Genomic DNA, 19,862 nt, shown 5'->3' on the forward strand with positions numbered 1-19,862 from the left:
TAATAAAGACAACACCATATTAAATACACCACAACCAATAAATGCAAACCCTAGTAAGCAAACATGCAATCAAACGATTTTCAATCAAATTTCAAACAAATTTCAAACAACATTACCTTTTGAATGAAATTCAGGAACTGGATTTTTCAGGCGGAGGAGGAGAAACTGGAATTTGAGGCGAAGGTCTTCTCCGTTCAGAACGACGAAGTAGATGGAGCAGCGGCTTCTGGTGAAAATGACGGGGATATCGGGCCTTCTTCGTCCTCTCAAAATCGGGGTCGCTTTCTGGAGAAGCTCGACGGTCACCGACTGAAGAAGTAGGGTTCATTTTCGGAGAAGAATGGACATCCGCATCGGAGCTAGGGCCCATTTGCATGAGTACATGTATAATCATATCAGTCATCGTAGCTAAACAATATAAAATAACATATTGGTCCCATAGATATGCTCTACATATCAGCTTAGTCCTACACATTTACAGACAAGAAAAATGGTCCCCTGTCGTCTGGTTCCCCAACAGTCCACATAACACCCTTTCACAAGTCAAAATTGTATGCAGACAAATAAACCCTTTTCCGCATAACACCAAACCCTAAAAATTCTCAAAATCATTGGCATATACTCAAATCATACTCAATGGGACCACTTAATAAAGACAACACCATATTAAATACACCACAACCAATAAATGCAAACCCTAGTAAGCAAACATGCAATCAAACGATTTTCAATCAAATTTCAAACAAATTTCAAACAACATTACCTTTTGAATGAAATTCAGGAACTGGATTTTTCAGGCGGAGGAGGAGAAACTGGAATTTGAGGCGAAGGTCTTCTCCGTTCAGAACGACGAAGTAGATGGAGCAGCGGCTTCTGGTGAAAATGACGGGGATATCGGGCCTTCTTCGTCCTCTAAAAATCGGGGTCGCTTTCTGGAGAAGCTCGACAGTCACCGACTGAAGAAGTAGGGTTCATTTTCGGAGAAGAATGGACATCCGCATCGGAGCTAGGGTTAGAACCCACAAATCCCGATGCAGCCGACGGTCCTTGTTCGGTGTCAGGCGGACGTGAATCGCTCGTTTCAATCTTCTTCCTCTTCCTCGCATATGATTTTTTCACGTCGCCGAGACCTTCGGTGTAACTGTGGTTTGGGTACGACGACTTCCAACTCATGGCAACCAACAATAATCGGTTAGAATCGGTCGGAATCGGGTGGCTTTGGTCGGAATCGGGCTTCTTGGTCGGAATTCAGAACTAGGGTTCTTCTTAGAGAGTGATGAGAGAGATGAAAGAAAAGAGAGAGAGTGTCGTTTGATTTTCCAACTCCATACTTAGTGAAAAATGTTGTTTGATTATTCATATTCAAAAATATTAAAAATTTTGAATTATTAGCAAAATAGTTAACATAATATTAACCAACTAATAATCTGAGATTAAGTCTAATCGGATCAAATTTTCGCTAATTGACGGTTGACCGTCGAGAATTAACGGTGCCATCAAAAAAGGATGCAAACGATATCATTTTTCATTTGTTTCGTACTTACTTTTTGAAAAGTGAATATTCTGGATCAAAATAAAAAATCGGTCATATGTAAAGGACCAAAATAGTACTATACTCTAGAATAAATGAAAGTTGTGGGAGATATCTTTGTGCCCAATCCCTCTTCATTCCCTTTTCACGCCAGGTTCTACAAAGTGTGTTCCAACGCAAACTTCATCTTCAATCTGCTCCTTGTAGCGAAACTTTCCCTTCAGCGAAAATCTTCAAGAAATTCCATTCCACTCCGTAGCCGTTACCTGCGAAGAATTTAAACCACCCACATTAATCCTAATAAATCCTAATCATGAGGATTTACTACAGTTCAATTCAGCCACTAATTGCCATTAAACCACCCAATTAAGTAGGAGTTAATCCTAATCAATTCCAGATTGTTTCTCTTTTAAATTCATGGTTGCTTCACCATCATTCTCACTTTCACAATCTACAAACCAATAGCAAGAAAAAGAGAGTGAGACAGAGAGTAGAAGGAGCTACTGCCTTTTATTTTCAATCACATCCAAGTTCATAGGTAATCCTCTCCACAATCCATATCTAAATTGGAGAAATAAGGATGGGCCTTTTAAATATTTGGAGGGATAAGGTGGGCTGAAATTAAACAAAGTCTTGGGCCGAGTAATTAAATCTTCGGGGCTGATAAATAATTTAAATCGTGGGGAATTATTTAATTAATTCCCGGAATAGTTTCGAAGTACGAATAATTTATCCCTAGTTCGAATAAAAATATAAATGCGAAGGGAAATAGTTGTGATAATTTAATTATGCGCTTAAATAATTTTTGGGAATTTATTCGACTTCGTGGTGGAAAAATACGAGGAGTCAACAAAGGAGACGTGGGCGCAAGTGGCCGATCGGCGTCGCACGCGACACCTTGGGCGGCCGCCGAATAACCGAAAATATGAGAAAGTTGAGAAACGAGATAAAACACTTTAATTAGGGTGCATGCATTCTAATTTGTAGTTTTCTCGCGCTAATTGTTGTGTTACTACCTTGTTGTTTAAGAGAATTGTTCCGTGAGACTCTAAATTCAGAACGAGGAGTACTCAAGTGTGATACATGTTAAGCGAATGAGATGGGCTTTCTTTTAAAGTATATTTTGGGCTTTGTTCCCAACGATGATAAATACTTTGACGTGAAATGAATGATTGTCATTCCGTGTGTTGTTTTATGGAAATGCTTATTTGAAGTGGCTTTTGCCATGTATAGTTGATCGAATTTGGGTCCCAGTAGAGCCGCAAACTCTATTCGGACTAGTGTACACAACATGTAGATCGAGTGCCATCCTTCGAGTTGGCCGGTCTAGTGACTTTGAATGTTGCCACATTCTCTGTCATGTATAGTTCAGATATGGTGAAAGAGGAAAAGGAAGTTTGACTGCGTAGTCATATTTTACGAGGAAATGTTTTAGTGTACTCAGGCCTTTTTAAGATAAAACCCCGAGCTCACTCAGTAATGGCTTGACAATATTTAATGAAAATGTTTTGGCTTGTGTTCACTGAGTACATCAAGTACTCAGCCCTGCATATGTTTTAAAAATATGCAGGTTGAGCAGTAATGACGATGGGCGGTGTTGAGCAGAGACGGAGTATGTTCTTTGATAGAATGGTAATTGAATGCATCGTGTCTCCATACATGATGTCATTCGCTCTTGAACGCTTCCGCTAAAACAACTTTTTTATTGAGATCACATACTATTGATCGAGTTTATGTACTTTTCGAGATGAAACTCTGATTCTATTCAAGTTATTTGCATTATTTCGAGCCAAGTCAAATTATCCCTTTTGTATTCCCCTTCTTCCCCGCTTCTTATATCCCACCTCAGTCGCAATAACCCGTCCTTTTTATCCTTAGTAAGGGCAGGCGTGACATTTGTAATCCGTCTGCAACCTTCCAAGGCGATATACATGAAACTAACGGCAAGTTAAATGCAACAATGCTAGTTTTCTGCAATTGGAACTCTGGTTTTTCCCTTTGTCTTAGAACTTTAGTTTCTTCTTAACCATACAGGTGAAGCAGCCTGGGTTGGAAATGTCAACTGCTCAGAGCGAACTCGACTTGTCATATAGACAACGCTGCCAAGGGGTTGTCATACCCGAAGCCTATGAACGTCTAATTCTTGACACGTATGCTCATCTCTATATGGACAATATTTTTAATATGTGTATTCATTTTGTTTCTTCATTCATCATGAATGCTAATGTGATATCTCTGAATGCAGAATAAAAGGCGATCAGCAGCATTTTGTCCGCAGAGATGAGCTAAAGGTAAACACTAGATCTCTCTTTCATTGCTCGCATCACGTGTGTTGATACTTAGCGACCGATGTTCAGGCTGCTTGGGAGATTTTCACGCCCCTTCTGCAACGGATCGATAAAGGGGAGTTCAAGTCTCTTCCCTACAAGCCTGGAAGCCGAGGGCCTGCAGAAGCAGATCAACTGCTGGAGAAGGTGGGTTACGTTCAGACACACGGCTACATATGGATCCCTCCGACGTTGTAATCGCTTGCTCAGGTCACTCGCTCGTCCTTCTACCTTAAGTATATTGTTTAGTACGAGGCAAAGACACGAGCAATATATCTATGATGAGTTGTGTGTCGAATAATTTTGTTTTTGAAGACATAATGAAGGTTGAAATCATGATTGATGCTTGCTATGAGATTGAAATGATTGATCTCTGTCTTCATACTACGACTAGAAATGATAATATACTTTTGCAATTGAGAAATTTTTAGAAGTCTTTGCAGTTTCAATTGCAATATAAAGTCATTGTACATGAATACATATTATGTCTAAGAAAATGGCTACCAATAACACATATTAGTACGTAATAATAATTGGTAAAAGGCATGGAATATATTGGTAAAAGGCATGGAATATACAGATATGCTAAATTTCAAACAAAGCATACATTCAATCAACAAAGATTCTTCAGTTTATTATACAATATAATAGTGAGATACTACAATTTACTCTCTTCTAAATGAAAAATAGTCTCATTTTAACATTTTAGGATATTCATAAAAAAATGTCCAATTTCTAAAAATTAAAAGTTTTTTCGCTCTCATACTTTATCATACTTTACCTATATTTTCTCAATACCACTCTTACTTTTTTCTTCCTCTTGCTTTACCATTTTCTCATTAAAACTCGTATTGTTCATAAATGGATTTTTTTTTTGGATTAGATAAAACCAAAAAAAGGTTTGTCTATGATTAGATAGTCATAGACAATCAATAACGGATCCATCAAATAGCATCTCAAGCAAACTGCAGCAATGTGAGAACACGACAATCAATGATGGGTCTAAGTTGTAGTAACAAGTAAGAGTGATGGGTCTAAGTCATCACGGCGAAGCTAAAATCAGACACTTTTTCGACATCGAAAAATCACAAAAACAAAATAAAAGAAAAAAGCAACTTCGTACTGAATTTGCATGTATGTTTGGCAAAAGGTAAAAAAGTAGTGATACAAATCAATCCCAAAGTATAGAAACAAGCAGAAACCACATCCGATAAGAATACAATCACCAGATGTTTATTAGCATATTGCAAGCTGAATAAGACGAACAATTTGGTATCAAAATAAGAGAAAAGACTACACTACAATACTACAATACCAAATCTAAATCTTACTAACACTAATATGCATACCTTCTATTGCAGTGCATATGTTCAGCTCGAGCTGTGAGCGATTCTTGTGCATGCTGAAACTATCCGAGTTGCGGAAAATGATACACCATATACAGAAGACATACAGTTTAATAATCAGAAGTTGGGATCAAGAAATTATACCAATTATGTGAGTGCAAAAGGAATATTAAGGACAAGATTGTGTGTATGAACAGATGGAGCATTCATTTGATTGCTTGGAGTTTTGCATTTTTACCTTTTGGCTTCTAATCATAAATATACACTTTGAGGTCGTAGTTTTCGTACTCGTCTTGCTGCACCTTCTGAATTTGTTGTGCTGAGGCCACCACAGAAGCGCCACATTCTTGTAAGTAAATTTCTTGGAGAGTTGGGATATCTCCAATGTTGCACGGGATTTCCTCTAGCTCTTTGCATCTGATCACTTGCAGCTCCCGGAGTTTAGGGAAGTTGGTCTCATCGGCTCTCCAGCGTACTATATTTAAGGACTGGAGGCACAGAAACTGCAGCGAGCAGAATTCATCTCCTTCTACCGCCTCCCACTCTTCTTCCTCTGCCTCTCCGTCTCTTTCAAACACACAGTTCCCTATTTTGAGCACTTCCAGATTCGGTAGTCCACATAGAGTTGTCAAGAAACTCCGAGATACAAAACATTCAAATATAGTTAACTTTCTAATACCATGTGGAAATCTGAGTTTGTTCAGAAAACGGCTACCATCTTCATCCAACTCTGAATCAAATCTTAAATTTTCGAGTTTGTGAAGATGGCTAAGATCAACTTCAATTTCGGGTGTGTCGATGTAATAGATTCCTAACTTTATGACATTTGGGATGATCTGAAAGAAACCATTCCTAATCAGTGAAGGTGTTATCCAAACATGGTAAATTGACTGCAGCTTCTTATGAACAAATCTTATCTTGTATCCTTCATCAGTGTCAATTGCTGTGAACAACCTGAGATGTCTTAACTCAGACATCACCCATATTTCGGATGGCAAACTAAGCTCTGTCATTCGTCCACAAATCAAGGTTTGCAGATTCCACAATTTTGATATTCCAACAGCTACACCTGAAGTGCAGGATAAGGCTAAGTAACGTAGGTTCACAAGTTGTAATATTTCTTTTGGAAACTCCTCGAATACCATTTCCATTACATCTAGCACCCTAACCAAACTTAATATGGAAAAGATAGGAGATATAATCTCCTCGTCAGTGCATATAAAAGATCGAGCAAGTGACATCAATTGGGGTGAAGCACGCACATCTTCCATTTCATATGATGACTGAACACTTACACGGCGCATGCAATTCTTGACGTTTAAAAACTTCTCCTCGTTGGCCTTCCTTATGCATAGATCCATCAACAGATCATGGATGGAGTAACTCTTTGGTTTCCCATTGCAGTTTACCGATCTAACAAAAAGTAGATTCCTCTCCACTAGAGCTTTTATGTAATCCGCGGCCTCTTCCTCCAAACTCTTATCTCCCTTGGATTTCACAAATCCCTCGGCTATCCACAAACTCTTAAGTCTAGATCCCTTAATCTCATAATCTTCAGGGAAAGCTCCCATATACAAGAAACATGGTTTCAAGTGAATCGGTAAGTGGTTATAACTCAAGGAAAGTATATTGGAGAAATGCTCGCCCGATCCAACAATTGAAGCTTTTACATCGGTTGAAAGATTCTCCCAAACATCTCTTGACCTTTCGACCTTCGATATGAGCCCTCCAATCACATGAATGGCAAGAGGAAGCCCACTGCAATCACTCCCAATCTTAGCTGCCACCTCTTGCAATTCGTCAGGGCAATCCTCTTCCCCAAAAACAATCTGGCAAAGTAAATCCAGACTTGCCGACTCGTCTAGCAACTGCACATGATGCAGACTTTTCGAGCCTGCAACATGTTCTGCCACATCAGACTCCCTAGTGGTGATCACAATCCGACTCCTATTACTGTTGTCTGGGAAATACATCCTTATCTCATCCCACACTTTTGTGCTCCATATATCATCCAACACAATCATGTATCTTCGCCCAAACAATCTCTTATGCAATATTTCTCTCAACTCATTTTCTCCGCATCCAATCAATTCATCACTTACTTTTTCATCCGGGCCGCGAAGAAGACTTAACATAATTTCCCGCATATTGGGAACTTGTGAAATCGCAGCCCAACCACGATAATCAAAGTGAGAAACTATATATGCATCATCATAAAGATTTCGAGCAAGGGTAGACTTACCAATCCCCCCCATGCCAACGATGGGGATGATCTCCACCTTCCTCTCCATACTCGTGAGACGACCCTTCAATTCCAACAGATCTTCATCAACTCCCACCAAATCAGTCTTAGATCTCGGTGAAGAAGCACTCTTTTCCTCCAATTCTTCCACGAGCTTCATAGATTCAAGCTGTTGAGTTGGTAGCTGCAAATATGGTCTCAGATCATGCAAGAAAACCACTGCAGAATCCAGCTCTCGAGTGACTTGGTGCAGATCTGGTGTGAAAAAGGTCAAGCTCTCGCTTGCTGGGTGGGAAAGCATTTGACGAACCATCCTTGACTCAATAATATCCTCTGCTTTATACACTGTATCTCTGATTTTGTTCTCCAAACTTGCTATTTGGGAGGGTGAAGACTTTTCAAGAATCTGCATCAGAGATTCAGCCTTTTGGAGTAGGGATTCGAGTCGGGGTTTGTTGTGATCGAAAGTCCAGTGGGCTTGTTCGGGATGAAGGATTTGTTGTAGGATGGTGATGAGGGATTGAAGATTGTATGCCATTATTTTGTTTCAGATTTGTTGCAGAAAAGAGTATGAGAAGTTGAGAACAAAGAAGACAATGTTTCACAAACTAATCTGCTGACTATTGGGTATATCAATATGCTCTGCATCTCTGGACTCAATAATTTGCATGTTGTATTAAAATAATGCATTGAGCACGTCAAGCCAATAGTATTATCAGAGCAATGATATTTTAAGACAAGTGGTCAATTTTTTTGTTATTAGATGATTGCAAAGACAGATAAAAATTTGAATAAAAACTCTAAAAAATTTTCCAACAGTTTGCCTATAAAATTTTCATCTACGTTTTGCATCAAGTAAAGTAAAACAAAGGGAGAAGAGATGTGCAGACTCACTTTCACCCTCGGGCCGAATGATAGCAGCCCTCCTCTCTTGCTCTGCTTTCATGACCACAAACTTAGACGGTAGGTCTCGTTGGCTCTCCAGCGCACTATATTTAAGGAATAGAGGCGTAGAAACTGCAATGAGCTGAACTCATCTCCTTCTCTCGCCTCCCACTCTTCTTTCTCTGCCTCTCCGTTCCCCTATTTTTTATTTTTTAATACTCCCTCCGTCCCACTTAAAATGCAACATCTGGGAATCGGCACGAGATTTTATGTAGTGTTGTTTTGTGAGTAAATGAAAAGAGAGTAAAGTAAGAGAGATGAAAAAGTAGAGATAGAGTTGTTTCCATTTTAGGAAACGTTTCATTTTTAATGGGACAATAAAAAAAGGAAAACGTTGCATTTTTAATGGGACAGAGGGTGTATGTTTTATTAATTTTTCAATTTGATTAATTTTTATAGTAATTCATATTTTGATTTTTCGGTTTTCTTTTTCACAAAATTTTGATTTTTCAGTCCAATTCTATTTATTCAAAAATAAAACAGAAAACTAGATGCTCACCCTGATGAAACATGCATTTAAACTAAAACGCTTTTGGCATAGCAAAATCCAACCGTCTACTAAATTTGCGACTATATTTTGAAATAGGCAAAACAACTCCATTAAAAGGAAAGGTAAGAATACAAAGTACAGAAAAAAGCAGAAAGCAAGGATGGGTTTGAAATTATTATAGCTCATCCGTACCCAAAACATTCGTCACGAACTGCAAATCCAAAGATAATGAATTTCCACATAAACTAAAAGAATATACATGTCTATATGATAACGACTCGTCTAAGAAGACGAAGCCTATCAAGTTGCAATACCGACTCAATAAGTTGAACAAATAACTTCAATGCATTTATACAAGCAAATCAATAAAACGAGTAATGAATGCTACCTCGTTACTAACGTGCAGGGCAGATAAACCACATTCCAATTCCTGGCCATTAATGCTGCATTCTCTTTGCTGCCTCAGCTCGATCAAACCCATCCCTGCAGCGGCACTTGCATCAAAAATCAGCTTAGCAGACTCACTTTCACCCTCAGCTCTGCCATCATGACCACAAACTTAGACCTCTCCGCCTCTTGTTGAGCCAACTGCTTCTGCTCCACAAGCATTTGAGAATTCCGCATCCAAAACAATGCTCAAGTTATATGACCTAAAATGTGTCTTCTAATCATATGTTCAGCTCGAGTAATGAGTGATTCTTGCGCGTTGCTGAAACTATCCGAGTTGCAGAAGACGATACACAATACAGTTTAATAAGCAGAAGTCGGGATCAAGAAATTATAGAAATGATGCGAGTGCAAAAGAATATTAAGAGGAAGATATATTGTGTATATGAACAGATGGAGCATTCTTTTGATTACTTGGAGCTTAGCATTTTTACCTTTTGGCTTTCTAATCATAGTACAACCACTTTGAGGTTGTAGTTTTCGTACTCCTCTTGCTGCACCTTCTGAATTTGTAGTGCTGAGGCCATGACAGAAGCGCCACATTCATCTATGTAAATTTCTTCCGAGAGTTGGGATATCTCCAATGTCACTGGGGATTTCCTCTAGCTCATTGCATCTGTTTACATACAGCTCCCGGAGTTTAGGGAAGTTGGTCCCGTTGGCTCTCCATCGCACTATATTTGAGGAATAGAGGCCCAGAAACTGCAGCGAGCGGATTTTATCTCCTTCTACCGCCTCCCACTCTTCTTCCTCTGCCTCTCCGTCTCTTTCAAATACACCGCTGTTTATGTTGAGCACTTCCAGATTAGGTAGTCCACATAGAGTTGTCAAGAAACTCCGAGATAGTACACATGCTGTTATTGTTAACTTTCTACTACTATGTGGAAATCTGAGTTTGTTCAGAAAATGACTACCATTTTCATTCAACTCAGATTCACATGCTAAATTTTTGAGTTTGTGAAGATGGCTAAGATCAAAATCAATGTCGGGTGTGTCGATGTAATAGATTCCTACCTTTATGACATTTGGGATTATCTCAAAGAAACCACTGCTAATTAGTGAAGGAGTTATCTGAACATAGTAAATCGTCTGCAGCTTCTCAAGAACAAATCTTATCTTGTATCCTTCCTCAGTTTCAATTGCTGTGAGCAACCTGAGATGTCTTTACTCAGACATCTCCCTTCAGATGGCAAATCAAGCTCCGTCGTTTCTCCACAAATCAAGGTTTGCAGATTCCACAAATTTGATATTCCAATAGGTACACACGAAGTGCAGGAGAAGGCTAAGTAACATAAGTTCACAAGTTGTAATATTTCTCGAATACCATTTCCATTACATCTAGCACCCTAACCGATCTTAATATGGAAAAGATAGGAGATATAATCTCCTCGTCAGTGCATATAAAAGATCGAGCAAGTGTCATCAATTGGGGTGAAGCATGCACATCTTCCATTTCATATGATGACTGAACACTTACACGGCGCATGCAATTCTTAACGTTTATAAACTTCTCCTTGTTAGCCTTCCTTATGCACAAATCCCTCAACAGATCATGTATTGAGTAACTCATTGGTTTCCCATTGGATTTTTTTATCTCTAACCAAAAGTAGATTCCTCTCCACTAGAGCTTTTAAGTAATCCTCGGCCTCTTCCTCCAAACTCTTATCTCTCTTGGATTTCACAAATCCCTCGGCTATCCACAAACTCTTAAGTCTAGATCCCTTAATCTCATAATCTTCAGGGAAAGCTCCCATATACAAGAAACATGGTTTCAAGTGAATCGGTAAGTGGTTATAACTCAAGGAAAGTATATTGGAGAAATGCTCGCCCGATCCAACAATTGAAGCTTTTACTTGCGTTGAAAGATTATCTCAAACATCTCTTGACCTTTCAACCTTTGACAAGAGCCCTCCAATCACATGAATGGCAAGAGGAAGCCCACTGCAATCACTCCCAATCTTAGCTGCCACCTCTTGTAATTCGTTAGGGCAATCGTGTTCCCCAAACACAATCTTGCAAAGTAAATCCTGACTTGCAAACTTGTTTAGCAACTGCATGTGATGCAGACTCTTCGAGCCTGCAACATGTTCCGCCACTTCTGAATCCCTACTAGTGATCACAATCCTACTCCCATTATTATTGTCTGGGAAATACATCCTTATCTCATCCCAGGCTCCCGTGCTTCATATATCATCCAGCACAATTACGTATCTTCGACCAAACAACCTCTTATACAATATTTCTTTCAACTCATTCTCTTCGCATCCAATCAGTTCATTGCTGACCTTTTCATTCGGGCCACGAAGAAGACTCAACATAATTTCCCGCACATTTGGAACTTGCAAAATAGCAGCCCACCCACGATATTTGAAGTGAGAAACAATATATGCATCGTCATAAAGTTTTCGAGCAAGGGTGGACTTACCTATACCACCCATACAAACGAGGGGTATGATCTTCACCTTCTTCTCCATATTTGTGAGACGATCCTTCAACTCCAACAGATCTGCATAAACTTCCACCAAATTAATCTTAGATCTCGAGGAAGAGGCACTCTTTTCCTCCAATTCTTCCACGAGCTTCCTAGTTTCTAGTTCTTGAGTTGCTTGCTGCAAATCTGATGAAGTCAGCCTCTTTTCCTCCATGAAAACCTCTGCAGAATCAAGCTCTTGAGTTACTTGCTGCAGATCTGGTGTGGAAAAGGTCAAGCTGTTGCTGTCTGGGTTGGAGAGCATTTGATGAACCATCTGTGATTCAATAATATCCTCTGCTTTATACACTGTATCTCTGATTTGGCTCTCCAAACTTGCTATTTGGGAGGGTGAAGAGTTTTCAAGAATCTGTATCAGAGATTCTGCTTTTTCGAGTAGTGATTCAAGCTGTGGTTTGTGGTGATCAAAAGTCCAGTGGGTTTGCTCAGGATGAAGGATTTGTTGTAGGATGGTGATGAGAGATTGAAGATTGTATGCCATTTTTATCAAAATCTCTTGCAGTTGCAGGGATGAAGCCAAAGAAAAGGCAGATATCTTGCAGCAATGATAGATATCCTTTGCAGCAGTGAGAGTATAACACAATTATCACAACCTAAAGCTGTAATCCCCTGAAGAAACCAAAGAATGGAACACGAGCTGACAATCTTCAACACCCTGCAACAAAGAGGAAATGGGAATGGTCGATCAGAAAAGACGTTGTAGATAGCCAGTAATGCATAATAAACAGCAAAGGGAAACATGGCTTAACAATATAAGCCGCATACAAGTGAATGATATCTACATCTCAACTATAATGAATTTCCAATTTTCCACATAAACTAAAAGATTATGCACGTCTCATCGGCTCAACGCTAGTGAAGTTCAACAGGAATGGCTTCATTGATACTATCACATATCTACGAAGACAACAACCTCAGAGCATGAGTTGAAACTTGAAACATCATATGATAACGACTCATCTAAGAACTACCAAGCATAGATCCTAAGAAGACGAAGCCCATCAAGTTGAATTACAGACTAGCAAAGTTGAACGAATAACAATAGATGCATTTATCACATCTAATGGCATACATAAAAGAATTTGTTACAGACATAGCATTAATACACTCACTACAAAACTAATAAAACGAATAATGAATGCTACCTGATAACTAACGTGCAGGATTAACCCCGAGAAGCATGTTGTTGCTGCTAGGAAGATAAACCACATTCCCAATCCTGGCCATGGACGCTGCATTTTCTTTTGCTGCCTCAATCTTCCTCAGCTCGATCAAGCCCATCCCTGCAGCTGCAGTTGCATCGGAAATCAGCTTAGCAGACTCACTTTCACCCTCAGCCCGAATAATAGCAGCACTCCTCTCCTGATCTGCCTTCATGACGACAAACTTAGACCTCTCCGCCTCTTGTTGGGCCACTTGCTTCTGCTCTACAGCCTTTGAGAATTCCGCACCATACGACAAGTGTGTGATGGCAACGTCATCCAAAACAATGTTGAAATCCTTGGCCCTTCTGATCAAACTCTCTCTCACGAGAGCAGAAACATGGGGTCGTTCAGTGAGCAATTGATCAGTGTTGAATTGAGCAACCACAGCCTTCAGAACCTCATTACCAATAGATGGCAGGACTTCCTCATCATACTCAAGCCCTATGGTTTGGAAAATAACGGGAAGACGATTCACCTCAGGGAGAGATAGCACACGCAGTGTCAGATTGACCATCTGCAAATCCTGTGTGCCTAATATATACGAGGAAATAATGTTTCAGCCAAATATGTTCTATTACACAAGTCAAAATTCAACGAAATATTACAATAAAACAGGTAACAATACTTTTGCCCTTCATAAAAGTGTATGGAATCCAATTGTGAGCCTTGTTGTTCATAGAGAAATCTAATAAATATGAAATACTTGAATTTTGAGATTTCATGTAGTATTTTTTTTTTGTTAATGAATAAAGAGTAGTGTAAGAGAGATGAAAATGTTGAAGTTGTTTGCATTTTAAAAACATTTTATTCCATCCTCTCTGTTTTGAAATGCTGGATTCGCCACTTATTAAAAGGAAAGGTAAGTAGCAAATTATTATAGCTCATATGTACCCGAAACATTCTTACAACTTGTCACGAACTGCAAATCCAAAACTGATAGGAGTACATTCGTTGAATTAAGAAACTAAAGAATGGAACTCAAGCCTACAATACAAGCCACGTGCAAGTAAATGATATCCACATCCCAAAGATAATAATGCAAGGTTAAGTGGAAAAATTGTGAAATTTGATCGAATTCTAGCATTGCATAACTTAAAACTTAATTGGAAAAAATTATGAATTTGGTTGCAAATATTTTATGACAAATTTTTTAATGAAATTGTAATCCAATGTTGTTTGTTTATAAATGAAATGATATCGTTTGGTTGTAAAACATTAACATTATATTAACATAGGTGGTTGGATTTTTCACAATTGAAAGCGACGTAATTTGGTGTCATGGTGAAGCTAAAATCAAACGCTTTTTTGTCATCGAAAAATTACTAACACAAAATACCAAAAGAAGCAACTTCCTACTATATTTGCATCTATGTTTTGCAAAAGGAAAAAAAGTAGTAATACAAATCAATCCCAGTACAGGAGAAGCAAGCAGAAACCACATCTAATAAAAATAGAATCACGAGATGTTTATGAGCATATTGCAAGCGACGTAAGAGCAGCAGCAGCTGAAAAATACAAACTATTTGCTACCAAATTAAGAGAAAAGACTACACTACGATACTACAATACCAAATCTAAATCTTACAAACATGAATATGCATACCTTCTATTCCAGTGCATATATGTTCAGCTTCCGAGTTGCTGAAACTATCCGAGTTGCAGAAAACGATACACAATACAGTTTAATAACCATAAGTCGGGATCAAGAAATTATAGCAATGATGTAAGTGCAAAAAGAATATTATGAGGTAGATTGTGTATATGAATAGATTGGAGAATTCTTTTGATTGCTTGGAGTTTAGCGTTTTTACCTTTTGGCTTCTAATCTTATATGATCACTTTGAGGTCGTAGTTGTCGTACTCATCTTGCTGCACCTTCTGAATTTGTTGTGCTGAGGAAACTACAGAAGCCCTACATTCACGTACGGAAATGGTTTGGAGAGTTGGGATATCTCCAATATCACAGGGAATTTCCTCTAGCTCACTGCATCTGCTTACATGCAGCACCCGGAGTTTAGGGAAGTTGGTCTCTGTTAAGAATCGGAGTTCCGGTTCAATCTAATAACCCAAAATAGTGATAACAAAGACAAAAGACAGAAAGATAAATTGGACAATGGACACAAGAATTTACGTGGTTCGGTCAATGCGACCTACGTCCACGGCCGGAGGAGAAATTTCACTAGTAATGTGGGGATGATTACAAAAAAGGCTAACACCAATATTTTAGGATAATGGAATTAGAAAGCCTAAGCTACAAAAGAGAAAAAAGAAGGCAGAAGCTTTGAAGCTTTGTTCTGAAGTAGTAGTGGTTGCCCCAAAGGCATTCTCACATGCTCCTTTTATAGGCAAAATGGATGGAGAGAAAGTCCACAATGTGTGCTCCCAAATATCACGTACACACTCACAAATCTCCACATATATGACTTGCATTTCAGCAAGAAATAAGGAGCCATAATCTTCAGAAGACAAAGTTGCTATGCCTAAGTCAAAAAGGTAAGGCTAAGCATTTAAGGCATAGCCACCCTACAAATCTCCACCTTGACTTAAATGCAAAATACTAGTGAATTTTTATCACCTCCGGCAAAGCCCCAACGGGCTAATTCATCACTTCTGAAAGACCGATCAAGTCCAAGCATTGCTTGAACTTGTACACCGGAAGGGCCTTCGTAAACATATCAGCAGGATTGTCCTTGGTGTTGATCTTTTGAACAAGGACTTTCTTATCTGCAATGACATCACGAATAAAGTGATACTTAACGTCAATATGCTTAGTCCTCTCATGATACATCTGATCTTTAGTCAAATGAATTGCACTTTGACTATCACAAAAAATGGTAGTAACGCCTTGTTGTAGAGTTAATTCACCGAATAAACCTCTCAACCATAATGTTTCTTTGATTGCCTCAGTAACCGCCATATATTCTGCTTCGGTGGTAGACAATGCCACCACATGTTGTAAAGTAGCTTTCCAGCTAATTGCACAACCTCCAATACAAAATACATAACCTGTAAGAGACCTGCGTTTATCGAGATCACCGGCGTAGTCTGAATCTACAAAACCAACCAATGTATTATCATTTCTACCAAACTCTAAACAAGTGTTAAGAGTACCCTTCAAGTATCTGAGAATCCACTTCACCGCTTGCCAATGTTCTTTTCCTGGGTTAGCCATATACCTGCTTACAACACTAACAGCTTGTGAAATATCAGGACGAGTACAAACCATTGCATACATAATACTGCCAACAGCCCTAGAGTAGGGAACTCGTGCCATATAATTCTCTTCTTCTTTCGATGTTGGTGACTGAGCAGCAGATAGCCTGAAATGGCTAGCAAGAGGAGTACTTACTGATTTGGCATCGTGCATGCCAAATCTCTCCAAAACTTTCTTAAGGTAATTCTCCTGGGTCAGGAATAACTTACCAACTCCTCTGTCACGTCTAATCTCCATACCAAGAATCTTTTTAGCTGCTCCCAAATCTTTCATCTCAAATTCACCACTTAACAAGGCCTTCAATTGATGAATTTCTGCAAGATTCTTAGCTGCAATGAGCATGTCATCAACATATAACAATAAATAAGTGAATGAGCCATCATTCAACTTCCGGAAGTAAACACAACTATCATACTTGCTCCTGGAGAAACCATGACCCAACATAAAAGAATCGAACCTTTTATACCATTGTCTTGGAGATTGCTTTAATCCATATAAGGATTTCTTTAGCAAACATACCTGATCTTCCTTTCCTTCAACTTCAAAACCTTCGGGTTGCTTCATATAGATTTTCTCATCTAATTCACCATGTAAGAACGCCGTCTTGACGTCAAGCTGTTCTAGCTCTAAATCATACATGGTCACCAATGCAAGTAGTACACGAATAGAGCTATGTTTAACAACAGGTGAGAAAACATCATTAAAATCTACACCTTGTACCTGACTGAAGCCCTTTGCAACCAATCGTGCTTTATACCTTGCATCCTCAACACCTGAAGCAACTTCCTTCTTCTTGAAGACCCATTTGCATCCAACTATTTTCTTACCCTTCGGCGGCTGCACAAGAGTCCATGTACCATTTTTGTGCAGAGATTCCATTTCTTCATTCATAGCTACCACCCATTTGTCTGAGTGTGCACTTTGGATCGCTTCCAGATAAGTGGAAGGTTCACCATCTCCACCTGTTTCTTGTGCCACTGTTAAAGCGTATGAAGCTACATCAACGTACCTTTGTGGTAGTCGAATCTCTCTTCTTGGTCGGTCTCTAGCTATGGAATATTCTTGTTCCTCACGTTCATCTTCAAAGAGAGCTGGATCTATTTCATTTTCTCGACCCGTCCCTCTAGTAGAAGAATTTTGAGAAGAATCTGAAGTATCTATCTCTAACTCCACATTACTTTGTTCACTACCCCCCTTTTCTAAATTATAAGGATTACAAGACTCATTTCTAGAATACAACATGGAGGTTTCGTCAAATGTTACATCTCTACTAATTACAAATTTGGGTGAATTGGGATCAGGACAATATAATCTATATCCTTTCACCCCTGAAGCATATCCAAGGAAAAAATACATTTCTTAGCTCTAGGCTCTAACTTTCCCTCGTTTACATGCATATAAGCAGGACACCCAAAAATTCTCAAATTAGAGTAATCAGCAGGATTACCTGACCAAATTTCCTCTGGAGTCTTGAAATCAAGAGGAGCACAAGGAGCGCGGTTGACAATGTAGCATGCAGTAGCGATGGCTTCTGCCCAAAAATCTAAAGTCAACCCGGCATTAGAGATCATACATCTAGCTCTCTCTAGAAGAGTCCGATTCATGCGCTCGGCCACACCATTTTGTTGAGGTGTCATCCTGACCGTGCGGTGTCGAGCGATTCCTTCATTCTTGCAAAAATCGTTGAACTCGCTTCCACAAAATTCCAAGCCATTATCAGTCCGTAACCGCTTGATGTGTTTTCCTGTTTGCTTTTCAATCAATATTTTCCACTGTTTAAATGTTAGGAAAACATCACTTTTCTGTTTAAGAAAATAGACCCAAACTTTCCTCGAATAATCATCAATGAAAGTTAACATATATCGGGCACCACCTTTAGAGGGTATGCGAGAAGGACCCCACAAATCAGAATGAATGTAATCCAAAGTACCTTTTGTTTTATGAACAGCTGGTGTTTGGAAGCTAACTCTCTTTTGTTTCCCAAACACACAGTGCTCACAAAATTCCATCTTACCTGTACTTTGACCACAAAGGAGGCCTCGCTTACTTAACAAGGTTAAGCCTTTCTCGCCTATGTGCCCAAGCCGCATGTGCCACAATCTTGTGGTATCAGCTTTTGGAGTAGAAGAGACTGCAACAACACCTGTAACAGTAGATCCCTGCAAAACATACAAGTTTCCAGACCTGCAAGCTTTCATCACAACAAGAGCACCTTTGGTTATCTTTAAAACTCCACCTTCAGCCGAGAACCTGCACCCTTGTGCATCAAGGGTACCTAAAGAGACCGGAACATGTCTAACATTAGTGAGTGTTCGGATAATACCGTCAAACATCTTGATTTGAACTGCACCTTTACCAACAACCTTACAGGGGGCGTTATTTCCCATCAAAACATATCCACCATCATAAGATTCATAAGTAGAAAAACAATCTCGGTTAGGACAAATGTGGTAAGAACAGCCCGAATCTAAGATCCACTCATCACTAGACCTCACAACATTTGCCGAGGCAATAAAGACAGTTCCATCACTTTCATCTGCAGCTACACTAGCTTCGGCAGTGTTATTGTTCTGGCTATTGTTATTTTTCTCCTTATTTTTTAATTTAAAACAGTCAGCCTTGATGTGCCCTCTCTTCTTGCAGTAATTACATTTTTTATTTGCATGCTTCGATTTTGACTTTCCTTTAGATCTATTTTCAAAATCTTTACTCTCTGATCTACCCCGCACAAATAAACCCTCTGCCTGACCACTACTAGATTCCCCTGTGATGTCCCTATCTATCTGCTCTTTTGACTTTAAAGCAGATTTGACACTACTATATGAGATGGTATCTTTCCCATAAATCATAGTATCCCGAAAATGTTTTAAAGATGGGGGAAGGGAACACAATAATAGTATGGCCTGGTCTTCTTCACTAACCTTAACATCTACATTCTCCAAATCAATAATGACTGAGTCAAATCTATCTAGATGAGAGATTATAGATGTACCTTCTGTCATTCTCAAGCTATATAGCTTCTGTTTCAGATAAAGTCGATTTTCCATGGTCTTCTTCATGTAAATCGCTTTCAATGAATCCCACATTCCTTTTGCTGTCGTCTCTGCAGCAACTTCCGCCAAAACCTCATATGCGAGATTTAATATGATTCCTGATCTGGCCCGCTTGTCCAACTCTGCAAACTCCTGCAGCGTCATCTCTGATGGCTTCTCCTCCACTCCCTGGAGTGCCAGCTCACAACCGTCCTGAATGAGGATGGCCTCCATCTTGAGTCGCCACATTGAAAAGTTAACATTTCTGTCAAACTTTTCAATTGACGTCTTTGTTATCGTCATGGCTAAAGATTATTTCAGAACCGGAAAACCGGTTCTGATACCAGTTTGTTAAGAATCGAGTTCCGGTTCAATCTAATAACCCAAAATAGTGATAACAAAGACAAAAGACAGAAAGATAAATTGGACAATGGACACAGGAATTTACGTGGTTCGGTCAATGCGACCTACGTCCACGGCCGGAGGAGAAATTTCACTAGTAATGTGGGGATGATTACAAAAAAGGCTAACACCAATATTTTAGGATAATGGAATTAGAAAGCCTAAGCTACAAAAGAGAAAAAAAAGAAGG

General features: G+C 39.2%; 3 protein-coding genes across 4 annotated transcripts; all 3 read right to left on the reverse strand.

The window, feature by feature from the left end:
* Window positions 1–4,997: 4,997 nt before the first annotated feature.
* On the reverse strand, window positions 4,998–8,031 carry LOC125215127 (putative late blight resistance protein homolog R1A-10). 2 transcript variants are annotated; one of them, XR_007175216.1, is made up of 3 exons: window positions 5,443–8,031; window positions 5,208–5,266; window positions 4,998–5,109 (listed from the first exon to the last, which is right to left on the reverse strand). XR_007175216.1 is itself a non-coding variant. In XM_048116454.1 (2 exons), exon 1 carries the CDS (start codon window positions 7,982–7,984, stop codon window positions 5,453–5,455), a length of 2,532 nt encoding a protein of 843 aa, XP_047972411.1. In that variant the 5' UTR covers window positions 7,985–8,031; the 3' UTR covers window positions 4,998–5,266; window positions 5,443–5,452. The 2 variants fall into 2 exon arrangements, 1 of the variants encoding a protein (XP_047972411.1); XM_048116454.1 differs by having other exon boundaries at window positions 4,998–5,266.
* Window positions 8,032–9,871: 1,840 nt separating this feature from the next.
* Window positions 9,872–12,300, reverse strand: LOC125200231 (putative late blight resistance protein homolog R1B-16). The gene is made up of 3 exons (XM_048097937.1): window positions 11,555–12,300; window positions 11,216–11,509; window positions 9,872–10,481 (listed from the first exon to the last, which is right to left on the reverse strand). Exons 1-3 carry the CDS (start codon window positions 12,298–12,300, stop codon window positions 9,872–9,874), a joined length of 1,650 nt encoding a protein of 549 aa, XP_047953894.1.
* Window positions 12,301–12,971: 671 nt separating this feature from the next.
* On the reverse strand, window positions 12,972–15,477 carry LOC125200239 (prohibitin-3, mitochondrial-like). The gene is made up of 4 exons (XM_048097944.1): window positions 15,430–15,477; window positions 14,886–15,082; window positions 14,628–14,671; window positions 12,972–13,555 (listed from the first exon to the last, which is right to left on the reverse strand). The coding sequence occupies exons 1-4, from the start codon at window positions 15,475–15,477 to the stop codon at window positions 12,972–12,974; spliced, it is 873 nt and encodes a 290-aa protein (XP_047953901.1).
* Window positions 15,478–19,862: the final 4,385 nt, after the last annotated feature.

This window comes from Salvia hispanica, chromosome 1 (assembly GCF_023119035.1).
Source record: "Salvia hispanica cultivar TCC Black 2014 chromosome 1, UniMelb_Shisp_WGS_1.0, whole genome shotgun sequence".
Taxonomy (NCBI): Eukaryota; Viridiplantae; Streptophyta; class Magnoliopsida; order Lamiales; family Lamiaceae; genus Salvia; species Salvia hispanica.

What these genes read in the sequence shown, in the direction of transcription:
- LOC125200231 (XM_048097937.1), bottom strand. Translation starts at nt 12,300, where the DNA reads ATGGCATACAATCTTCAATCTCTCATCACCATCCTACAACAAATCCTT. An exon ending in AAAGAAATATTGTATAAGAG is followed by an intron (nt 11,510 to 11,554) that starts GTTGTTTGGTCG and finishes TGATATATGAAG; the next exon opens with CACGGGAGCCTGGGATGAGA. An exon ending in CTCTTGTCAAAGGTTGAAAG is followed by an intron (nt 10,482 to 11,215) that starts GTCAAGAGATGT and finishes AAGACATCTCAG; the next exon opens with GTTGCTCACAGCAATTGAAA.
- LOC125200239 (XM_048097944.1), bottom strand. Translation starts at nt 15,477, where the DNA reads ATGGCTCCTTATTTCTTGCTGAAATGCAAGTCATATATGTGGAGATTT. An exon ending in CAGAAGGTGCAGCAAGATGA is followed by an intron (nt 14,672 to 14,885) that starts GTACGACAACTA and finishes CAACTCGGATAG; the next exon opens with TTTCAGCAACTCGGAAGCTG. An exon ending in TATATGCACTGGAATAGAAG is followed by an intron (nt 13,556 to 14,627) that starts GTATGCATATTC and finishes CGTATATATTAG; the next exon opens with GCACACAGGATTTGCAGATG.
- LOC125215127 (XM_048116454.1), bottom strand. Translation starts at nt 7,984, where the DNA reads ATGGCATACAATCTTCAATCCCTCATCACCATCCTACAACAAATCCTT.